The 24,026-nt window shown below is 39.1% G+C and overlaps 4 protein-coding genes across 9 annotated transcripts in view; 1 reads left to right on the top strand and 3 right to left on the bottom strand.

The window, feature by feature from the left end:
• The window catches only part of LOC123513823, a 31,554-nt gene extending 29,410 nt beyond the window's left edge, over window positions 1-2,144 (bottom strand). Inside the window, exon 1 of one of the 3 annotated variants that reach the window (XM_045271197.1) lies at window positions 2,011-2,144. In XM_045271197.1, the coding sequence (XP_045127132.1) occupies window positions 2,011-2,088 (78 nt within the window). In that variant the 5' untranslated portion in view covers window positions 2,089-2,144. Of the gene's footprint in view, window positions 1-1,409; window positions 1,926-2,010 lie in introns of those variants that run through there. The other 2 variants (XM_045271202.1, XM_045271204.1) reach the window with 2 other exon arrangements.
• LOC123513828 overlaps window positions 1-5,779 on the top strand; it is a 41,984-nt gene extending 36,205 nt beyond the window's left edge. Inside the window, exon 3 of the mRNA XM_045271212.1 lies at window positions 5,655-5,779. Coding sequence (XP_045127147.1) covers window positions 5,655-5,687 — 33 coding nt within the window. The 3' untranslated portion in view covers window positions 5,688-5,779. The remainder of the gene's footprint in view (window positions 1-5,654) is intronic.
• On the bottom strand, window positions 4,609-18,978 carry LOC123513821 (nuclear pore complex protein Nup155-like). Of its 4 annotated transcripts, none has more exons than XM_045271192.1 (27): window positions 18,883-18,978; window positions 17,549-17,733; window positions 16,963-17,088; window positions 16,503-16,599; window positions 16,170-16,333; window positions 15,620-15,768; window positions 15,189-15,299; window positions 14,771-14,922; window positions 14,286-14,377; window positions 13,911-14,072; window positions 13,243-13,433; window positions 12,516-12,761; window positions 11,629-11,725; window positions 11,256-11,434; window positions 10,635-10,753; window positions 9,915-10,071; window positions 9,096-9,205; window positions 8,801-8,975; window positions 8,394-8,590; window positions 7,757-7,913; window positions 7,358-7,596; window positions 6,943-7,087; window positions 6,427-6,600; window positions 6,057-6,195; window positions 5,672-5,792; window positions 5,422-5,544; window positions 4,609-5,005 (listed from the first exon to the last, which is right to left on the bottom strand). In XM_045271192.1, exons 2-27 carry the CDS (start codon window positions 17,721-17,723, stop codon window positions 4,870-4,872), a joined length of 3,933 nt encoding a protein of 1,310 aa, XP_045127127.1. In that variant the 5' UTR covers window positions 17,724-17,733; window positions 18,883-18,978; the 3' UTR covers window positions 4,609-4,869. The 4 variants fall into 4 exon arrangements, with proteins under 4 accessions (XP_045127127.1, XP_045127129.1, XP_045127128.1 ...); XM_045271194.1 differs by having other exon boundaries at window positions 9,096-9,190; XM_045271193.1 differs by having other exon boundaries at window positions 18,829-18,919.
• Window positions 18,979-20,970: 1,992 nt separating this feature from the next.
• Window positions 20,971-22,569, bottom strand: LOC123513917 (DNA-directed RNA polymerase II subunit RPB1-like). Its single transcript, XM_045271400.1, has one exon. The coding sequence runs from the start codon at window positions 22,567-22,569 to the stop codon at window positions 20,971-20,973; it is 1,599 nt and encodes a 532-aa protein (XP_045127335.1).
• Between the last annotated feature and the right edge of the window lie 1,457 nt (window positions 22,570-24,026).

Here is a 24,026-nt window from a genome sequence, read left to right as displayed (position 1 = left end):
ATACTCCTTATTTTCTTATATATGTTCTAAGACCGGTGAGATTTAAGCCAATGAAATGTAAAGGATCAGCCAGGTGTGTGTGTGTGTGTGTGTGTGTGTGTGTGTGTGTGTGTGTGTGTGTGTGTGTGTGTGTGTGTACGTGTCGTGCGCCTCCCAGTGACTATGTATTTTCTAAGTGCCGGCGTCATGGCTCTCACCACAACCTTCCTTGAAGAGGGATGAAGTTGCGTGTAAGATAATGACAAAGTACGTGCTTGCATCTAACACTACTTGTGAGGAGTATCATTATTATTTACCTGTGGTATATTGGAGCTGCATTACTGGGAAAGAACGGAACAACGGAATAAAATGTTACCTAGTGTGTGTGTGTGTGTGTGTGTGTGTGTGTGTGTGTGTGTGTGTGTGTGTGTGTGTGTGTGTGTGTGTGTGTGTGTGTGTCCACCCTTCACTTTCTGCGAGCCATGGAGCCAGCATTCCTCTTGCTATTACTGAAAGCATAAGGCGGTTACAAAGTCGGCCACCCAAGCAGTCTCCTGCCAGTCTCTCAGCAAGTCCAGCACCACTGACATCAGTGTCCAGGGAAAGTGATGACAGTCATCCATGACACAGGAAAATGGCAGAAATCATGTCAATTCAACGGTTTGACCAAAAAATTGCCACCGATCATTATAAAAAAACACTTGTGGGCTGCAATAAGGTCACTTTCCCGCACCGATTGTGTGCTGAAAACGTCCATGATGTTCGATAGTTTTGTTCGTGTTATGCAATCCACGTAGCAATGTCAATGGAGTGAAAATAAGACGTTTTGTTTGTCATTCTGGTCACAGCGGCAATGAAAATATGGTAAACACATGGTGCAAACGTGACAATTACATTCAACACCTGGTGATGGCAAAAATACCCGATGGATATGCTGAACACTCGTTATTTATACTTTGTCGTTTCCGTCAGGTTAAGCCCAGCCCTGTGTGCCATTAATGTTACACCTGCTCCAATTTTCCATGTGCATAACATGTACTTTCAAGTCATTATAATTTTTTTTTTTTTTCAAGAACAATTTGGAGTTATAGCGAGACAACTCACTCATCATTCCTTTCAGTTAAAGACATGAATCTGAAATGAACAGAACAGCCAAGTAAAGGAGAGTAATGTTATATATATATATATATATATATATATATATATATATATATATATATATATATATATATATATATATATATATATATATATATATATAGAGAGAGAGAGAGAGAGAGAGAGAGAGAGAGAGAGAGAGAGAGAGAGAGAGAGAGAGAGAGAGAGAGAGAGAGAGAGAGAGAGAGAGAGAGATGGGGGGGAGGCAGTTGCCAGCAGACATGAAAGTACGTCAGGATGTCACCTGCACGTATTAGCTTTAGAATTCTTACCTACAGCGTTGAGTTGGTGCCTGACAATGGCACATACCACCGACGTACAAATGCGAAACTCACACGCGTCAAGACATACGTACGAGAAGACGGTTACGGAGAAACAGAACACTGGCTTAGTGTGCCGAACCGGCCGCACCACACCACAAGGATGACTGTCCGAAAAATTTCATATCACTGCATAAAACGTTGGGATACACAGAAGGGGAGTGTGTTAATAGAGACAACAAAGATTACTTGACTAAATATTTGGACAGGGTTGAGCGACGGCTGGCAGGTTATTGTCGTGTTGACGTAGATGAGCAAGACTACACACAAAGGTTTGCGCAATTTCATTTCCTCACTGATTCCTAAAAAGACTTGGTCAAAACTACGCCTCTGACTACCGCAAAGTCAACAGTGGATCGTCTGTTGCAACAGGAAACAGAGAAAGTCTAGGCGCTGCATTGAGCTCCCGGCGAGCATGTGGTTTTCACGACGAGCTGCAGCACAAAGGCCGTGGGTTGTAACCGACGATATTTATTCCCGTCGCTGATGACCACACGTGTGAAGGACGCGCCGCAAGCAATACTGGGTGTTGAGCAGAGGAGCGGCTACCTACCTGGTCAGAACGACGAGAGGTAGGCAAGTTGCGTGAGTGGTGACCTGACGTGACCCGAGGCCCAGGCTGGAGGGTCATGGGTCAGGGGCGGCCGCTGTGGTGCTGCCTGCTCCTGTCGAGCCATTGTGCCGCACCGCCTCCATCCACAAGGAATAGCACAACAATGAGTCTGTCCTATTCACTCTTGAGACAATGGAATTTTCTCTCGGTGTCCTACAAGAGCTACTCAACCGCTGTCACTGGCAGGTAACTTCACGTATATACGAAAATAATTGATAATTAACATATGAAAGGATATTCTCTCTCTCTCTCTCTCTCTCTCTCTCTCTCTCTCTCTCTCTCTCCACACACACACACACACTATTCACTCATGTGTAACAAGTGGTGTCGTTGTTGGATACAATCAAAACAAGAAATGCTTGGCATGCAGTTTGGCAATAAGATGAAATGTCTGAAGCGGTGCTGAGCAGCTTACAGTAACAACCCTCATGTGCATGTGTATGGTATTGTTGTTGGCAGCAAGACGCCGTGCCACATCAGCGCCTCTTCAATACGCGGCCGTTCACTGGCACTACGGGAATACTGGACACCCCCTCACCCAAAGAAGAGCGTCTCTGCCACCCGCAATATGCTTGCGGGCACCTTGGATCTACTTACTAATGGAAATGTGTGTGTGTGTGTGTGTGTGTGTGTGTGTATATATATATATATATATATATATATATATATATATATATATATATATATATATATATATATATATATATATATATATATATGATGTAAACACCTAAACATACATTTAACAATACTTGTGTTAAACCCATTGTCTTTACACACGGTTTATGATTCCATAAAGTTCAGTACTTTCGATTTTTCTCCTTCTTTGGAGTTAGAACTCGCATTGCACCACAAGACCTGAACGCGGGAACACACTGGGCGCGGCGCTGGAGTATACCATAGTTTTCGTCAGCTGAGCACAAGGTCACGCACACAACCAAGCGCAGCGCGGCGTCACAGTGCTCCCCGACGCGCCGCCAACCTTACTGACCACCACCGCTCGCAAATTGGCTAGGGTTACCTTGTGGCACTGCTCCGGTCACCAGTTCCTGATAATCAAATCGCAGCGGTGCTTAATTCAACGACATGTCAGTTCTGATACAGAAAAGATAAGGCATATCGGTGTAAAAGCTGGATACACTAGAAAACAAATAAAGTGCACCAGGTGAAAGCAAACGTTATAAAGCGTGTTGTCGATGTACGATAACTCTTCCAGGTCCCTCACGGAGGCAACTTTCATCTGTATGGTTTGTTACCAGTACTGAGTCCTCGTGACCACTGAATGTCATAAAACACAAACAAACAGCGTGACATACAAAGACGTGAACCGCGTCACTGTTGCTTGACAAAATCAGATAAAAAAGATCAAGACCATACACCTGATTAAATTTATAATGTGGGAAGACCACGTCATCGAGGTTGGGAAAAGGGACGTTTTGCACAACATGCTTGCCTCTCAGACCAGTGACTTGGCGAAACGAAACCAACTATTTGTCTTGCAGAAAATCTGAGAAAGTAACTTAAAGACGCCACACCTGTGGACAGTAAGTGCTGAGCAATGTTACTGACCGAACAAATTTTGACTTTAAAATATAAATTTATCACTACACAAGTAAATTGTAAGTATACTTATAATTAAACAAAAAATGTAACTTTGTAAGAACATCTTTTTTTTTCTTATGTTATGGACTACAGCACCTGTAGGTTCACTTGAAGAGTATTGGAAGCGCTGTTCAGCTTCCATCCATTAGCGGCGCAGGCAATTTTATTTATAGTGATACCCATATTAGGGGACATAGCACCACCTATGCGCATCTTCGATGTTAGGCAATTACATCTCCACCTAGAACATGGGTATCATGGTGACAAGTAGGTAACTTTAAACCACTCGACAAATAAGTTTGAGGGCGGTTCGTGATGGGATTAGAATCTACGCATGAATGTCTGCCCGATCGCACGCCACCGTATATATTCTTTTACTTTAACTACATAACTAAGTCAACTGTAGATTGTATACATGGAATAAATTAATAGATAATAATGATAATAATAATAATAATAATAATAATAATAATAATAATAATAATAATAATAATAAAAATAATACATCATAAATAAAAAATCAAATAGATTAATAAAATAATGTGTATGAGCACGAGTATTTTTCAATTGGCTACTACAAACTGATATATGGACATATTTTCAAAATTTGGCCAATAGTAACGGTTTAGAGAATAAAGAACATTCTAAATTGACAATAAAAAAAAATAAATAAACAAACTACTAAAAGTGGAAAGGTATCTTACTTAGATCAAAAGGAGTATAACAGGATTGTAAAGCTGTCATTTGAGGGATGGTTACCTACATCATAAGAAACCATACCTCACTTCTTTCAGAATTTCAATTTCAATTTTCTCAAGGGTGCCACCCTGCATGTTACTGACAGACTAGTCAATGAATGGCACTATTACTGATGGAAGTGTACTTGTGGCTTGATATTTACGATATTTGGTGAAGGACGAACATAACATACTTATATCAACTTCATTCACTTTTATATAATGTACCCATTTTCTTAAAATTACATTAAAACCATTTATTCAAATAAAAGGAATAAAAAAGTTCCTACTTCAGAACCACAAGACATATTCTCTTGACAAAAATCATTCAAACCAGCATTTCAAGAAGCAAAGCACACCTTGGGGCATCAGTGTATGGCAGTGATCAATTCAGCTTTTCACCCTATATAACTCATTAATTTTCAATAATTAAATACACAAAATAATGAAAGCAAACCTATCATACAAGACGCTCCAGTCTAGCCTGACATGACTTAAGGTGAGCCATAATGATACCAGCTGACGTGTCAGCCGAGGCACTCAGGTCTGTGAGGTACTCAGCAACATAGTCCAAACACTGCTCTCGTAGTGCTCGCCTGGACGGGACAAAGCAGAGTGCAAAGGTTTAGTCTGTAGCTAAACAGAAACTTAGATCTGATTATAAATAAAAACACAAGGTGAGCAGATATAAAGTTGAGCTCAGAGCTGAAAGACATTCTGTATTGATTACAAATTTATATTTTTTATACTATATCATCCAATACAAGCCATAAAACTTAAAATGAAAACTTGCTGCTGAAAATTAAAATTAATGTTCTATTTATATATGATACTTGCTTCTAATATCTCCATCCAAGGGGATGGCTGCGATGTGTTTCCACAGAGCACCAACCAGTCACCCAATGAGTGATCACATGCCAAAATAAGGGATGAATATCTTAGAAATACCTATCATATGTACACATAGAAGTTAGTAGAACTTGAAATATGAAAGTTATATACTTTCACTTACTTTTGTTGTGGCTGCAGAGAAGCACATGTGTCTATCAGCATGTTGATGAGGTGTGCCAGAACCATCAACAGGTGGTGTGGTGAATGTTCCACCTCCCACACACTTTCCCCACTACGATACAATCTGTTTTGCACGCAACATTGGTTTATGATTATGATATACTAGTAACTCACTCCTTATACATTTATAATTTTTGCATTTATATCACAAATTCTGAATTTTCTTTTATTCAGAACAGAAGAGGACTCACTTATGATAAATATTGATGAGCTTGCTGACAGGAATACCACATCCTTGAAGACAAGTCACAACCCAGGAGGTGTCTGCTTGAAGTTGGACTGATCTAATTTCACAGTGCTTGATAATGTGTTCTGTCAATTAAGTAGATGAAAACATTAAAACATTAAAACAATAACATTTTTTTTTCCTTAATCATCAATCATTCTGTGTTCCTTGTCATGGTATACAGCAACCATGTTCAAAATTTCATGGTGTGCTATTTCTTATAAAATCTCAATAATTTTACAAGGATAAAAACTCTTTAGGTTAGATTCAGTCAAATTTAATATAATTTTGTAGATTTGTCATGTTTTATCTTAAAAATAATTAAATAAAAATAACAAATAAAATCTTACCTAAAGGAAAGTAACTAGGGTTGGAGGAGTAAATGCGAGCCAATGACTTCAACTTGCTGGATAACCTATCCACTTTTAGCTCCACTCCCACTGATGCTGCTTTCTCTAACTCATTGTCAATCAGCTTTGTCCATATTGACTGAAAGAAAAGATTTAGTGTTCTGTAAGTTTTCCAAAATTGTCATACTTACATGTAGAGTAACTACATTACATAATTTCTGAATTAAAAGAATGACAAGAAAATACAGATTTCAATTCTGCAAAGAAGTTTATTAGTGTTCACATGTAAGAGATAGAATTGTTCCGATGCATGAGTATATTCAAGGAGTAAAACAATTTTCTTACCATTAGAGAAATAATCTTGCCTCACCTGTACCAGTTGAGGCTCTGAGTGGCCAGCACAATGAACAATTGCCAGCTTACATTCCCACAATGCCCATGGCTCAGCAAACTTCTCATATAAGACAGTCAAAGCCAAAAGGGAAGAGTTAAGCTCAGAAAAGACATCAGCACCAGCTGCTTCACACTGAAGACTGTCCAATACCTGTAACATTCATACATAGTTTTGTGAGTTACATATGGTCACTAGGAAAAGTTTATGCATTTTCATAATCCTTTCCATGTGACTCCCCTCCATTCACACCACTCTATCTTTGAATTAGCCCTGAATGTGGTCATACGAGCATTTTGCTTATAAGTGTACAGTTCAATTACAATCTGTATTTAGAGTTACAAAGGCTCCTTTGGTGATGATACAGTGGAAGGTCTGCAGATTGCATAGATTTTGATATATGTAGATGCACATTACCTAATCCCCGCATATATAAAAAAAAAAGTGAAGGAAACCGAATGTACATAATAACATTACCAAGGTTGTAATACTCACCATCAACTGGACTTTAGCCACCTCCTTCTTTTCTTCCAAGTGCAACATGAAGTCAGCATAGTTAGAGGCTGTGTTCATCTCACAGGAGCTCAGGCACATGTGAGCACGGGAGAGATAGTCGACACGTACACCAACTGGGGTGTCTCTGCGCAAAGCAAACATTGGTGCACATATGAACATTCAAGAAACTCAAGTCAAACAGGTTTTACAACATTCTGACATTATTTTTATCTAATCAATGATTTAAACTGGCCATGATAATATTCTTCTAAGTGTCTGGTTTGATCAGATTATGCTTACAAAATTTATTAATAGTTTAATAGACTGCTTCTGTATAATCTTTTATTTATTTTTGTACTTCTGGAATTATATCAAGCATATCTATAGTACATCAAACACTATTGTCAGCACATACCCTCTTTGTTCTGCAAGCAAGAGTAAGGTCTTGGCAGCTTTATAAAATTCCTTGTTCTTTTCATAGTAACGCCAGAGGAGATGATTGAGAGGTGCTTGTCCATTGGAACGTGTGAGGAAGGTCTCCAGATACGAGGAGGAGAGGGACAGCAGTCGATCAGTACGATTGGTGTCCACAAGCCACTGATACAGTGTCACATGAGCCAGCTCATCTGTGCTTGCGACTATTAAGTTTATCATCTGGAAAAAATATCATCAATTAATAAATTAATTAAAACAATGAATAAAATAATAAAGAACTCTTGGAAGGGACACTAATATACAAAATAAAAGATATATACATTGTGGGCTTTTAAATTCAGGTAATTCCAGAAGGGCTACAGAAGCAAAAAAGACTCACCTGATGGGCATACTGTGTGGCATCTGTGGAAGGGAGGGTTTGGGGTGGCGGCGTGGGTGGACCTGGTCGTGTGGGAACACTTGGAGAGGCTGGTGGAGCTGCACCTGTCCCTACTAGCTGGTTTAGCTGATCCATCAATACTCGGTAACATTCCATCCTGTACAGAATGACAAAATATCAGTATTTCATAGGAAAAGAAAAACTAGACATGGCAAGTGAATGTGCATTTCCAAAATGAGAAATGGCACGAGATTAATAAGCAAGTTTGATATTATAATCATCAGTGACACAAAGAAAAAGGGCAGATTATAATGGTCTGGCCATGAAGAGGAAAAGGAGAACAACTGAGTTAAGCATGTTGAGTGCTTAGAAATATAAAGAATGGAAGATAAACAGATACAGCCCTAAAGACCCAGAAAAAATAACTAAATAAAATATACAAATAAATCTATGCATAAATGAAATCATAAAAAAATGGCAAACAGTCTGTGATTTGGTGAGCTACTATCAGGTGACTAAGACTAACTTGTATAGATAAGAAACCCATATTTCCACATCTTGATCATGGTCAGTTTCTATGGCAAGTCTATAGTTCTTTCTCCATTTCTTTTATGACTCACTTCAACTACAAATTTACCTGGCAGTGAAGGCCATGTATCCCTGATGGTCTTCTGCTGGTTCATTGTTTTTGTAGTAGTGAAGGGCTCTGCCAGTTGGGTCTCTTTGAGAGGCCACACTCAGACAAAGGTCCACTACACCTTCATAAGCTCCTCCACTAGCCAACTGACTGCAGATGCCAGTTATGTTCACATGGTGGCCAATCTGTTTACACAACTGAAGGGAAGAAATTATATTACATTCAAATTTCCATAAGCTATAGTTCTCTTTCCTGTCCTAAACAGTGAATAGATGAAGTAAAGAAACACTGGTTATGTTCAATGCAAGATTAGAATACCTATCATAAAATAATCTTCAGAAACTATAAGCAGTAGAACAGATGTACAAAGAATATTAATAATACAAAACAGTCAAATGTCTACTTACAGCAACGGCTTCCTTGAAACCCTTCTCTTTTTCTATTTTGTTTGGATTTGCTTTGGAACTCAATATTATTTCATTGGCTTTGGCTAGCTTGGCATCTTCAATGCGGTACAAGTTTGGGCAAATGTCTCTTAGGCGCTCAGAAATTGCATCAGAGGAAGCATTATCTCCATGGTATCTGGTGGAAAATAGGAAGTGAGAAATGCCCTAAAAAAAAGTTCTAATTATTATAACACTCATGTAACAATCACATTAAACAATAAGAATATGACTCCTCCATTCCTGCAGCATCACATACCTGTCCAGCAGTGCCATGATAAGGCTGCGGCAGATGTCCCGCCCAGTCAAGACCAAGTCTCTCAGTGTTACTGTTCGGAGCTGAGCACGCACTTCCTGTAATAACGGGTTCTGCTTTCCAGTGATATTTCAAGTAGTACAAAATGTGAATCAAATACTAAATTCCTTCCAATCATTGCATAACTATCTATCTATATCTAGTACCTGTCCTTACAAATTGCTGCAGCATGTGCTAAAGTTTTATAAAATCTAAAAAACTACCAACTCCAGGCACATTCCTGTCAGTTTACAATTTCTATCACTTTTTTTTTTTTTTTTTCTTAAAAATATGTGCAAGATCAAAAATTGTACTCTTCAAGTTATAATGTAGTGAAGCAGTTTTGAGACAAATAGTTGACACCATAAAGGTCAAGGATTTCATTTGGCCCACTAAATTCATTACATATAAAGTGCTTATGGCATAAAAGCAAGGGATGACAAAAATAATAAGTGTGTATAACAGTTCTACAACTTCAAGTAAAGATGAGGGACCACTGGGTGATTTGGCCATGCAGAAAGACTCAATGAAATAGAAATGAATAAGAGAGTCCATATAAACAAGTGAGATACAATATATGCAAGAGACTTCTGTGTGGAATAAAAGAGCAGTACAGTATGTAAGAAGAAGAGAAAGTAGAAAGAGAAGGCTAAAACTTGCAAAGACAATAAACAAAATTATGTTATAGTGATCCTTTTGTGGGAATTAAAGGTAAAAGTCATAGATAGACATACAAAGGATAAGTGAAGAATATATTTTTAATCTGTACCATCAAACACCCACCTTCTGCAGACCGCCTACAATGGCAGTAAAATTGTGTGTTGTGAGTTCAGAAACAAGCCGCAGCACCTCTCTGGCCTGATCAAGCAGAAGTTTCAATGCCAGCAGGGAAGCTCGCTCTGATCCATCACCAAGGGTTCGGTTCAGGGTGGTATTTGATCTGGTTCAAATCATTCAAATTTTTAATATATCCTCCAGAATAATATATAGAAAATCATCATATCCTGTTTCTTAATAAAGAGGATGGCAAGATATAAGAACAAAGTAAACCAATAAACATACAGCACCAATGAAATGTTCACCTATTTTAGAGGCAAATACCATGGAATATCTATATCTTATAATTATCTCAGATTATGTAAATAGATTAAAAGCTGTCTAAAATTAGTATAATGGATAAAAGTGATTTGATACATCAAATATATTTTTAAAAGGTATAATACAAATGTTTATAGAATGATTTCTATTAATACACATCTGTATTATAGGCTATGGCTAACAAAATATGATGTGTAAGGATGTGTGAAAGATGCATCTAAGAAATAGATAAAAGGCAAAATAAATTATCACAATAATTTCTGTAAACTAACAAAATAAAAGATACACAACCAAGTAGCTTAGCGAATTTTCAGTAGGTGATAAAAGGGTTATATATAAATAATGAATCTACCTCTTGTAATGGTACTGACAATAAAACTGTTTACACAAGCCTGAGCCACCTACATGTTTAGTGGCTGAAGAGGATTAGTTGTACCACCTTGGTTTGTCAACAAGAAGTTGGACAGCAGCTCAACTTGATACGCCAAGAAACCAACCTCCTCTCCTGTCATACAACTTACAACCTGCAAAACAATGTGAAAGATTATACACAAAAGAAACTTAAACAGACTACCATAATTATAATTTTCTTTTCTTTCCATACAACTATAAAAGCTCCATCTTCTGATCTACTTCATGAATACCTTTAACTACCATATCTCAATGTACATGTTAATGAATATATATAAAGGTGAATTAAAATTTTGTTACTAAACTTTCCGTAGATCTTATTTGACCTAAACACTGCTTAGTTCCCATTCCCATGGCTCCTGTACAATAGCAGCACTACAGTACACACAGACTATTGTTTTGGCTGTGAGAGCTCACACCGTGCATTGACGTAGTTTCAGATAATCTGTTTGTCTACCTGAGCAGTCACACAGCTACAAGAATATTTTTGCTAAGGTAAAATGAAAATTCAAATGTGTAGCATTAAATATCAAAATAAGGAAGTAGATTGTATCTCCTGCCATGGATAGTGTAATTAAGTTTGTATTAATTCAACAAAAGTCGCAAAATTATTACCACTGGCTTTCCCTCAACTTCAATATCCTTGGCTATTGGTGTTGACCATGCAGGTCTCAGAATTCTTGCCAGGTACAGGTACAGAGCATTATGCAAAGGTGAAAACTGTGTGTCTTGAGGAACTGTTGAACTGATGTTTTGTCCAGGAAGTGGAGTTGACATCTGGGGTGGGTTGAAACCTGCAATAATAACAAGATGCATTCACCTGTACTGGAAGAATGATAAAAAGGTAATTGTGTGTCTTCATCTCAAGTTTTCTTTCAGGATAAGTGCAACTACAGAAACTAGAATGCACATTGAGATGCTTCTACATTGAGATGCTTCTCTCTGAATTTTCACAGTCTTCATATTATATTCTTCTCATGCAACTTACTATAATTGACTGGTGACTGAGGGGGGAAGGATGCTGGTGCAGGTGGGGCAACACTGGCACCATAGAGGAACAAAGCACGAATGGCCCACTCTGCTGCCTGCAGCAAAACAATATGCAATAACATCATGTTAATGTAATGTTTGGTCAAGGTGCCCACAGTCCCACTCTTAGGTGAGACAATCACACAATCCTGCTTATAACACAAGATTCCATTTCTCTATGTTTGTCAAACCTTTTCATGATCATTCCACTTCAAATGGAAAACTGAAATCTTATTAAACTTTACAATGAAAATAACAAAAATGTAAAATGACTAGTATTGCACACAGTGGTATTGGTGATGTAAGGATCTTAGCTGACAACTCAGTTTCCAGTAAAGGTGTTACTGATTACTTTAAACTTGTTACCGAGTGATAAGGATTTAGAAGTGGCTGGTACTGAAGGTCTGCTAATCTGGCCCAGTTAGAAAAAAATTTAGACCTACTAACTCTATGACAAATCTTTAAACATACTTTAACCTCTAAAGGATGGAGATGACCCTCAAGGACATCTCTCCCAGACAGGCTAGTTTTGACAATTTAGCAAAAGCAGGGCATTTTCCATCAACAATTTCTCAATTCTGCTTTGATCAACTGATTGAAACATGATTGCATCAGCCTTATCAATTATTCCTTTTCAATCTCCTGCAAAGTTGAACTCTTCTGGTGATGTGGTGTCTGTGGTGAAGTGATGTGGTGAAGTACATAACTTTCTAAGCTTTCTCAGCCTGTGTTTTGATGGTGTTGTGCCATGTCACGCCCTCGCTGGGATCCCCAATGGAGAAGCAAAATGTTGAAATTATGATCCTAAATTAAATGTTAGCTAAGGTACAACATTATTCCTCTCACCTGTGTATTTTGAATGTTGGGATCTGTAGCCAGAATCAGGGCAGTGGTACATGCTTGCGTTGGTGTCATGTCTGTGAAGAAATCTTTGACTATGGATGCCTCTACTCCATTGGCCTCTTCCAACAAATAACGCAGTTTATCTACAGGCCGCTGGAAGGTTAATATGTGAGCACCATTGGCAGAGAGGAGCACCAGCTGTCTGGGAGCATGCTGGTGCTGAGTAACCAGGAGGGGTGGCAGAGTTCCCTGAAAAATAATTAATCAAGTAAATAAACAAATGCATAAATAAAAATGATAATATATAAACAAATAAAACAATAAATAAATAAGCAAATATATTAAATAAATAAAAATAAATCAATAAAAAGATAAATGAGAGAGAGAGAGAGAGAGAGAGAGAGAGAGAGAGAGAGAGAGAGAGAGAGAGAGAGAGAGAGAGAGAGAGAGAGAGAGAGAGAGAGAGAGAGAGAGAGAGAGAGAGAGAGAGAGAGAGAGAGAGAGAGAGAGAGAGAGAGAGAGAGAGAGAGAGAGAGAGAGAGAGAGAGAGAGAGAGAGAGAGAGAGAGTCATATTCTTTCATGTCTCTTGTTTTCTCCATTGAACACAAAAACATATTCAATTTGAGGCACAAAATCTTGTGGATTCAAGAATTAAAAATGTATACCAATACATACAGAGATCAAGTAAGATTCTATACATTACAATAAACAAATATCAGAAATACATACCTGAGATGTTGGAGGATTGAGAGCAGCACACCATAGCTTGGGTGTAACATCAGCCAATGCCCACACATAGCCATCCACAGCAAGGGTGCTCTGAGACTCAGCCAGAACATGGTGGTAGGGATATTGGTCACTATTCATCGTCCAAACTGTGTCAGCTTCATTACTTTCATTGGAACAAAGAATACACATACCTGAAAAAATTGAATGCATCAAATATAGAAATAAATAAGAAAACAAAGTAACTTTTAGCAATGTTATACAAAGCTTTATCATCCTGCAGCCTGTAGCAATGTTATTCTTGCACATCAAAGAACAAAACAAGAATGAAGGCGCTGGAATAATTCAGGCACATACCTTGGCAACTTTCAAGAGCATTTTACTATCTTTGAATTTGATACCCCTCACATATTTAACTGCAATGTGGACACAATATCTATATACCAGTCTGACATCATACAAAAAGGATGGCAAGAAAACCATTCACACCCCACATACATTTTTTAATACTGAAAACAAATTTTCCTCAGGACTTTCACAGCCTCATCAACCATCGTTGTACTCTTGATACTTATAGCTCATATATTTCAATCTGAGCATGCACATTCTGAGAATTGGAATAGCCTTGAAATGTAAATACATTTTAAGTATGCTTAAGTTTGTTGTCTTACCATGGGAATATAAAGCTTTGTGGACCTTGGTGGGCCTGTACACAGTGGCATTGGCAGCAAACCCTGGTGGTAAACGTACATGAAGCAGTGTTAACTGATACGGTGTCTGGCTGGGATTACCATTCAGATGTCCTGTTGTATAGTAGAGTCGGACTCCTGTGCCTGCCAAAGCATAAATTTGTGTGAACAAAACATATAAAAAAAAGCCCACTGAGCTACCAGTCCCTACCATGTAAGTATAATGTTGTAGCTTTGCTTTGAAAATTTTATTATTTAATTTTTCAAGTGATTTAGAATTAATTTCCTAATTGTATGTGTACATAATATTGCACATGAAGACTGAAAACTTTTAAACAGTAAATTATTTACACTTACCAGTGACAACTACCAAGTGAATGTGAGGGGATTCAGAAGTACCAATAGGGCACAGACTCACTACACTCTTGAAGTTGGTTTTGTCAACAGTTCTGGTAAGTGAATAAAGGTACAAACAATCTGCGACTTATGAACATCCAAAGATGAGAATAAGAATTCCTGCAAGTTTAAATTCTCTTTATTACTTCACAGCAAGTTATCAAACTCATTCAATTATTTTTCAGTACTGAGAGAGAGAGAGAGAGAGAGAGAGAGAGAGAGAGAGAGAGAGAGAGAGAGAGAGAGAGAGAGAGAGAGAGAGAGAGAGAGAGAGAGAGAGAGAGAGAGAGAGAGAGAGAGAGAGAGAGAGAGAGTCCTTTGAAGACATAGGTACATTAGTATTTATATTTGCACAAATAACAGTAGCTGCTCAATGTAGATAGTTCCCTGACACATAGAGAAAAGCATCAACAATGACAAAACAAATACATGTCACAGTCACTCACTTGGCAACCTGCAGAGCAGCATTCATGATGTTGTTGTGAGGGACAGACACCACTCGGGAGGTGCTCTTCCCATCAACTCCAAGGTAATACACTGTCACTGTGCCACGGTCACTCAAGGTATACAGAATGTGCCTGCTGTCATCCACCTCCACCTTCACCAATACAACACAAAATTGATTAACATAAACCAAAAAGGTTACTTCACCATCAACTTATCAATCAAGTTTTAAAGTCTAGTATTCAACAAAAAGATAACTTGAGAGCGATATTCAGTTCTAGTTAATATACACTAATGACAAGCTTATCACACAAACAACATCCAGTGAGTATAATGCTTAATGTCCTTTAATCCATTCTGTCATATGTGATCCTTTCAGTCCAGAATATAAGGTAGTACTGCTTAGTTTACTGTCATCACCTGATTAATGGGATCATCCTCCGAGAACGCAAGGAAAGGAAGGAGGTAAGAAATTGTTGATCTTGTGTGATTAACCTTTTGGCACTTGCGACTGAACCAGCCTTCCACAGCCTGCAACAAAAGCAGTGATCAATTACAGGAAAAGGGTGCAAACAAAGCACACAAAGTATAGCTAAATTTTCTGTCACCATTACTATCAATGTAAATTGGATTAGCTAATAGCCATCTACAAGTTAAAACAATATAAGGATTGATCAAATTAAAATGAAAGCTTTTATCTAGAAATTTATAACATGATGGCTAAATCACATTTCATATTAATGATAACTCAAATGCTCAACTCAAATCATATGATAATGGAGATTAAGTTTATGCAAATCTTTATAAATTAGATAAATTCACGTCTGACCCAGTTTCTGAGAGAGCCACACCTGATACACAAGCTCATACAGGCAGCCATCCTTGGCCCCCATGAAGATGCGTCCATCTTCGGTGCCCCGGATGGTGAGAACATAGGAGCCATCAGTAGGTACAGAGAACAAGGGTTCTGGCAGCAGATGCATACCAGAGCTGACTTCAGCTGTAGGCATAGGGGTAGCAGTATGTAACTTCACAAGAATCTTATGTATCAAGCTTAATTGCATATTTAATTAGTACTACATCAACTAGAAATACATTGGAAATTGTGCAATCTATAATCAGCAAATTTCCCTCTTCAATAAAACAACTACTAAGCTACACATAAGCATTCCATCCTAATATAATAACTGCAATTGTACCAATCCATATCTTCTTAAGACTGTCACATATTTTTTTTCAATATTCATGAGAAGATTCACCACCATCTCTAATCATAATTGCTTTCTGTGAAGTAAAGGGCTGATATCCTGTGCATCCCCATCACTACTTGAGACACAATACTCAGTGAAAAGAAAGATTATGTAACCCACCAAGCATCACATACATAAGGCATTAACTCACCATCAGAGGGCTGGGAGAATGACACTCCAAGGAGGACAATTTCTGAGGTTGTAGTGAGAACCAGAAGGTGCTCTATATATGGCTTGAACACACCAGCTTTGGGTTTTACTAGTCCTACACTTAAGATTGTTTCATGGAGACCATCAAAGTATGCTAGGTCACTCCTGAAGAAAAAAAAAAAAAAATGGTTAGAAGCCTTGAGATCAGCTATTAGTTTTTTGCATAAAGAACTCCAAAGAACTCCTGTGATGTTATTAATAATTAGAGGTTGTTATTTATATCAATGTTGAGCAAAAATATAGGTAGAGGATAAGATGATACTGGAACACTCACCCATCCTCATACATCCAGACATAAATATCACTATCAATGGTCAGCCAGGCCCTGTGAATCTCAGGAAACAGTCCCATCATACAGTTACATTTCATATCTATTTCACAGTTAAGGAAAATGCCTCAAAGTTAAAAAAATCCCTTAGCATTTACACCTATTCATCCCTCTCTCCCTCCTGAAGTGTAGATTCTTTGACATTACATAATGAATGCAAATTTAAGTGATATATGATTAGCATATTAACAAAATTCCAGTAATATAGTGTCTTACATAACTGAATGAGCATATCTTTCATCTTAACTTTCTCTCACACATAAATCGACTCATTATAATTACTTTTGATTCTTTAAACAATATTTCTTCTACTCATATTTCTGAATCTACATACACCATCCATAATCTCATTATAAACCCTCAACATTCTCTGTGGACTTAAATGGTACACTGGTCAAAAGGATACGCTGGAAGTGGTACATGAGTTCAGATGGCAGAGGAACTTTGCGGGTGGTGTGGTGGTGGCGGGCTGAGCGTACCTCACCACTGCTGGGGTAGTCACTTTCACTCAGGCCACTCACAGTTGGAAAACCTGGAAAAATGCACACATGATCAATGATGTACAGTTATCTTTTCTTCTCAACATATATAGTATATGCATATGAATACAAACATACTTCATCCATATTATACAATGTAATTCATAATTTATAAACAAGTCATGTTTCTTAAAAAAAAAAAAAAAAAAAAACTTTTGCATATAAAATTCATAAACTGGAATCAACCAAAAACCTCATAAAACAATACACAAGAATGACAATATATATATATATATATATATATATATATATATATATATATATATATATATATATATATATATATATATATACATATATGAAAAAAGCTGAAACTGTAAAAAAAAACACCAATAAAATAAATAAATATCTCAATATACATCCACACTGAAAAATTCTACACAAGATTACAAGTAAATCCTCCAACAGAGGTATTGTTCTGACAAGACCACAAGTGCCTCTTATAGCAGATACCTTGAGGGGCAACTCTGAGACGTTCAAGGAGTGAAGGAAAGCTTGAGTCATAGCTGAGGTGTTTATCAATAAGACCACATGCTACCTCCAGGTCCTGCATCTCACCCCCACCACCACCACCACCGCCATCTCCAGCACCAAGGTTGAGGGTGGAACTCAGTGTGTTCTGCTGCATTGCTCAAAATCTGTAACATAATGGGTATTAGCTTAGAAGATGTATAGGGAAATCATTACATAAGCTTCCAACATATGAGAAATCAACAATGCAATATGAGTAAATTAAGAAACATTTTCTTTAAATGTGCATATATTGATTAATATAACCTTCTGTCTATGGCAAGTAAACGTACTAAGTTAGAAAACCACACCTTCCTGTACGTACAATGACTGAAATGTGCAAGGACGAGTTTGTGAGCACTGGAAGAGAACCACACACCCTGCCCCTGTCCCAAGCCTACCATTCATTTGTCCCGCCATTAAATAAATACTATATTAATGAGCATTATGCACATTCAATATGCTTAATGAGCATGAAATCATTTTCTTTATAAACTGTTTTCTCTTTCACCTTGCTTCCTTGACAGTTCTGTAATATTGAGACATCTGTTACATTGGTATCATATATTTCACCTTGGAAATTTAACTTTGACAAAGATCACACAAGCTAATTTATCTTTTGCCAATTAGTTACATGTTTCATTACCTATACAAGAATTCCTTACACAAGCAATTTAAATGGAACCTAACAGTTAGTACCATCAGGACCTCCTTGTAGTCTAAAGGTGCTAGTACTATTTGAAAAGCTCCCCATTGTTACATGACAGACTGACACCCAGCAGACAGTGTGACCACAATCCAGACAACTCTGTTTGCTAATTAACATTTGTTTCCTTACCTAGTAATTCAACTCCCCATCAAGTTTACAGCCTTGTGCATTGAGCTGAAGGGCTACGGAAAATGGCTAAAGCAAAATATGAGATTGTAATTTTTATCCTTAAATTTCCCCTGGCTTCAATTCTCTTAACGTTTCCTCAAATCTTAATCGAATTTGACGTAATACAACCTGCGGACTCTAAAGAAGAGTCACACGTCATTCACAGTATTCAAAATCACACACCAAGTATTTCCCTCCGTCAGGTTTGGGGCATTTTGTCTCCTGGGGACGGTTAGGTGAGGCTGTGTATTACTCACCATTGGCAGCCGTGGCGCCGAGGTGAAGCGCCCCACATTTCACTATAACCCGTCCCTCATACAATCTACATAACACCTTGCTCACTTACTTCCTGTGGTGAACGTGGGCAAGAACAGTTGATGATTGCAGAATGTTTACAAACCTGAGACCAACGCGCGCCGCCGCCACTCACGTTCCGACAGCTTCCCTGGCTTCGACTTCAATTGACAGTTTTCTTTTAACAAATCACGTCTACTTTTTTTTTTCATTTCACTGATTTGTCTTTTCATGAATTTTTATTTAATTATTATACATACTTTGAGATATTTTTCTTTTTAAAATAGCGACAAATTAACAGATGGCATTCTATGTCTCTTCCCTTTCTAACGGCACTTCCTGAGCGAACTCTCAATTCCTTACCCCCACGTGCTGTATGTATCTATTTACTTGTTTGAAGATTCATCATATGTTCTTCTAATAATAAAAAATGACATCATGTTGTAGAAACCATACTCATAGAAAAAAAACCCCAGTTATTATGATTGTTATTTTTTTCTGAATACCATCGATGTCATTTTCAATATATTAACATAGACGCATAAGTCAGTTATTATTTTCGTCATTGTTGTTCGTTCTTGTTTGTGTACTTTCTTATCGGTATTAGAAAACCATGAGTCAATAAAGAACTCCAAAAATACCGTGGAATTTACGTGGCGTTTGAAGTTACCACCTCACAACCAGTGTTTTAAGTGTGAAGGCAGGCTTAGGGGAGGGGGAAACAATGACAGGACAATTAGTCATGAGAGAACGCTAATAAATGAATTAGCGAAGTGGGTAGGCTTGTGTCTCCAACCACAAGCCATATAAAATACTCTTGACGCAGACAGTACACATCACAAAGCACCATCTTATCCCTTTGATAAAGACACAAGTAAAACACCAAAAAACATCATTTGACACATTGAAATATCAAAACACTTTATTGTACCATCAACACTAATGATAAAAGCAATACATCAACATAGCACAAATTCACGAATTCAAACAAATATAAATACAATATGATGAATTGGCTAATTGCAGTATACAATGAATTAAGCAGTCTTTCCATGCAGTACCTATATACAAAAGAAAAAAAAAACCGATTTTAAAATACGCTATTCATCATGTAAATCACTTCATGACGGGAAAACGCTAAACGAGAGAGAGAGAGAGAGAGAGAGAGAGAGAGAGACTACACTGAGCCATTAAATAGATGGTTTCTAATGTAGTCCTTGTTGGGCCACGGGTGCCTTTTCTGAGGGGGATCCTGTCGTGGCTCCTGCAGGCTCGAAGGAGGATCCAAGGAGGTGTAGACTGCACCCTGGGACTGTGGACTCTCGTCGTTCCTTTGCTCCAAGGAGGAAGGGCTTGGCGGCAGGTCATCATGGGACTGTTCTTGGTAGTTTTCCGAGACAGGGGAATGGATGGACTGCACAGCTGGAAACAGAAAACGTACTTATTAATAAAGTGGAAAAGTATTTTCATGCACGTCAGTATCTAATTAAAGGGAACAAGAGGAAATGGAATAGGCTATTCATTAGGGGCTTTACCATTCTCTCTCTCTCTCTCTCTCTCTCTCTCTCTCTCTCTCTCTCTCTCAGTCTTGCGCTAATTCTAAAGAAAGAAATCACCTTAATGTATTTTTTTGCATCAGGACTTAAAAACAAACAAAAAAAATTCTCACCTTGATATTGAGACTGAAAGTCGCTGAAATGCTCTGCCGGGGCATCCTTTCCTTTCCCCTCACGCTCGAGGCTCCATTCCTGGCCATGTAGTTCAGGATCTGAGGAGTGGCTCTGGTGGGCGGCCGTTGCTGAGTGGCTGTTGTCATGCGGCAGGCAGTGGCCGTAGTATGGGGCAGGGTAGGCATCCCGGTGGCACTCGTAGGGAGGCAGCGACCACTGTGGCAATCGAACCTCAGGCGTGGGCTGCCCCTGCGCTACCGACCACCAATAGAAGTGAGGGGAATAACGCTCCGCTGCGTTGATGTCTCCTACAATGTAAGAAAACCGAGTAAAATTAGTATAAATGTGTATGCTTAATTTAAAAGAAATTAACCATTCATTTATGTATGTGTTTGCAGAAGAACGAACAGCAGAACATATCTTATCTTTCAAGTAAATAACATTTCATCATAAAAACTAACTTTGACATAAAGTTTGAATGTCAACGACAAAATATCAATTAAAATATACCATGAGAAATAAGTTCAAAATACAAATACAAGGGAAAACCTACCTGGTGAGTATTTTCGTAGATCCAGAGGTAATGGGTCATCCTGCTCTTGATAGTATGCTTGGGGCTCAAGCTCCTCTGTAGGCGGGGTAAGCCACTGTGAGACGTACTCGAAGGAGTGATGACTCTCCTCTGTTCTGTGGTAGCTTGGGCCTGGCTGGGGCGTCGGATTTTGTGACGTGTAGTGACTAGGGCTTGGCTGGAATGCCGGGTCTTGTGGCGTGTAGTGACTAGGGCTTGGCTGGAATGTCGGGTCTTGTGGCGTGTAGTGACTAGGGCTTGGCTGGAATGTCAGGTCTTGTGGCGTGTAGTGACTAGGGCTTGGCTGGAATGTCGGGTCTTGTGGCGTGTAGTGACTAGGGCTTGGCTGGAATGTCGGGTCTTGTGGCGTGTAGTGACTAGGGCTTGGCTGGAATGTCGGGTCTTGTGGCGTGTAGTGACTAGGGCTTGGTTGGAATGTCGGGTCTTGTGGCGTGTAGTGACTAGGGCTTGGCTGGAATGTCGGGTCTTGTGGCGTGTAGTGACTAGGGCTTGGCTGGAATGTCGGGTCTTGTGGCGTGTAGCGACTAGGGCTTGGCTGGAATGTCGGGTCTTGTGGCGTGTAGCGACTAGGGCTTGGCTGGAATGTCGGGTCTTGTGGCGTGTAGTGACTAGGGCTTGGCTGGAATGTCGGGTCTTCTGGCTTGTAATGACTAGGGCCTGGCGGGGGCGTCGGGTCTTCTGCCTTGTAATGACTAGGGCTTGGCTGGAATGTCGGGTCTTGTGGCGTGTAGTGACTAGGGCTTGGCTGGAATGTCGGGTCTTGTGGCGTGTAGTGACTAGGGCTTGGCTGGAATGTCGGGTCTTGTGGCGTGTAGCGACTAGGGCCTGGTTGGGGTGTTGGGTCTCGTTGCGTGTAGTGACTCGGGTTTGGTTGGTGGGGGAATTCGGGTTCTGATAACTCTTGGTGGAAGATAAAGGCCGACCCTTCTCTGAAAGAGTGACGGCTTTCCTTTAAAGCGCGGTGAGGAGCCACTGGCTGGTGTGTAACATCTCGGGCCACTGGCATTCCCTGTCGCAAGGCAAGACCCGGTCCTTCTTGTGTGTGGGAGCGTTGCTGGTTCTTTTCTGGCGATCCGGGAAGAGGCTGTGGTGCAGGGACCTGGATTTCCGGTTGTGGCTCAGGGGCTTGGATCTCCGGCTGCGGTTCAGGGGCTTTGGGCAGAACGGAGTGCTTCAGCTTGATGTGCCTCTGAAGATTATATTTGCTGCTGGTGCCGTAGGGACAATGCTGACACTTGAAAGGCTTCTTTGTAGTGTGTTTAAAGTTGTGCCTATCACTGTTGGCCTTCCTGCTGAAGGTCTTGTTGCAAGTGGAGCAGACGTAACCATTCCCGTGCACAGTTTTCTGGTGAAGACGAAGGTCTCCCTTGGTGGTAAAGAGTTTATTGCAGCAATGAGACCACCTCTCCTTCGTGTGCATCTTTATGATGTGTCGATTCATATTGCTCTTTCGATCCATGATGTGATCACAAGATGGACATTTGAAGTACTTCGGAGCGTTGTGGTGGCGGCGGCGTGTAGCAATTTCCATTCTGATCCAGAAAGAGAAGTTGTGGACGGCGACTGTGTATTGTTCTGTCAGCAGCGACACGAGCGACAACTGACTGGGGGATGTGCTGACTGCCAGAAACTGAGTGATGGACTGACGGGCTCCCGGAAAGCATAGGTGCTCAGGTGTTAAGGGAGGAGCGGAGGGCGGGGTTAGGGTCAGGTCAGGGCAGAGTCCTGAATGTAACAGTTGCCACCACGCCCAAAATAAACATTTACTACATTTCACTTGTATTTGTATTTATCTTTTTGATTCCTCATTACACTGAAACGGTTACAGATATGCAAGTGTTTGGTATTGAAGCAATTGGAATATTATTTACAATCATTTAAATTACCACTGGCACCAGACAATGCACGTTGCTAGTGGACACTGAATGCTGTCCATCTTGTTTGTCCCTCCTCCCTCCCCTCCTCCTTTTTTTTTTTTCTTCTTCTTCTTTTTCTTTCTCTACACGTAGGTTTATCATTAATTATTTCAAAGAGTAGTCTTGTCTTCCGTATACTTATGGAGATTTGTTAGGCGTTAGGATTTTTCGCTTCACAAAGCACCTTCTTGCTTCAGTTCAAGAGTTCGTCCAAAACACCATGGGCATCGATTTCTATGAAATAGTGTATGAGACATGAGGAAGAGGGCGAGGCGTTTAAAATTTGCTAATTTTCGATCCTTTTTGAGGTCACATGTAGAATATGTTAAGGCATATCATAGTCTATCTACTTGTGTTACTTGAAATGTAATAAAATCTCATACTCTTGATAGTATGCTCTTATACTCTTAATATTCCTATAGTAATGGTCAACTTATCAAAAAGTGTTCGGAGGAGGGAGGTAGGGCAAATGATACTATAATATTATCCCCCTTAGTATGAAAAGTGACGAGAACATGCCTCCCATTTCCCATATAATTGACGGATGGGTAGAAAAATTAAGTAAAGTGGTAAGCGTTGAGACAGTACATGATGAAGAGGAACAGGAAAGAAAAGAATGCGGAAAGTAGAAAGACGAAAATGCGACATGAGAAAAGTAAGAAAAGCAAGAAAGAGAAAGAGAAACATATAAAGTAAGGCAGGTGGGCATTACGAGTGACAAGAGAAGAAAATAAAAATAAAATGAAAATGATATGCGAGAAAAAAAATATGCGTGTAACTTTTGATGGACCTTTGTTACTCCAAGTAATCACAGAATGTATCATACCATAACAAAATGACCAACTGACATGCCATCATTTATTTATTTATTTATTTATTTTTCCCTCAAGCCGTAGGACTTACGATGTCTTCACTTCACACTTACTGAAAGACGTGGAAGAAAGACACAAAAAGGAGAGATGGAAATAGACATAAGATAAGAAGAGAGATAATTACAAGGCAACGTAATTTTTTTCATTTACTTTTTTTTTTTTTTTACATTTTTCTATTTTCAGAGTACCACAAGACGAGG

This window comes from Portunus trituberculatus, chromosome 37 (genome assembly GCF_017591435.1).
Source record: "Portunus trituberculatus isolate SZX2019 chromosome 37, ASM1759143v1, whole genome shotgun sequence".
Lineage (NCBI taxonomy): Eukaryota > Metazoa > Arthropoda > Malacostraca > Decapoda > Portunidae > Portunus > Portunus trituberculatus.
Note: the sequence above shows the minus strand (reverse complement) of the source record. Positions and strands in the feature narration are given on the sequence as shown.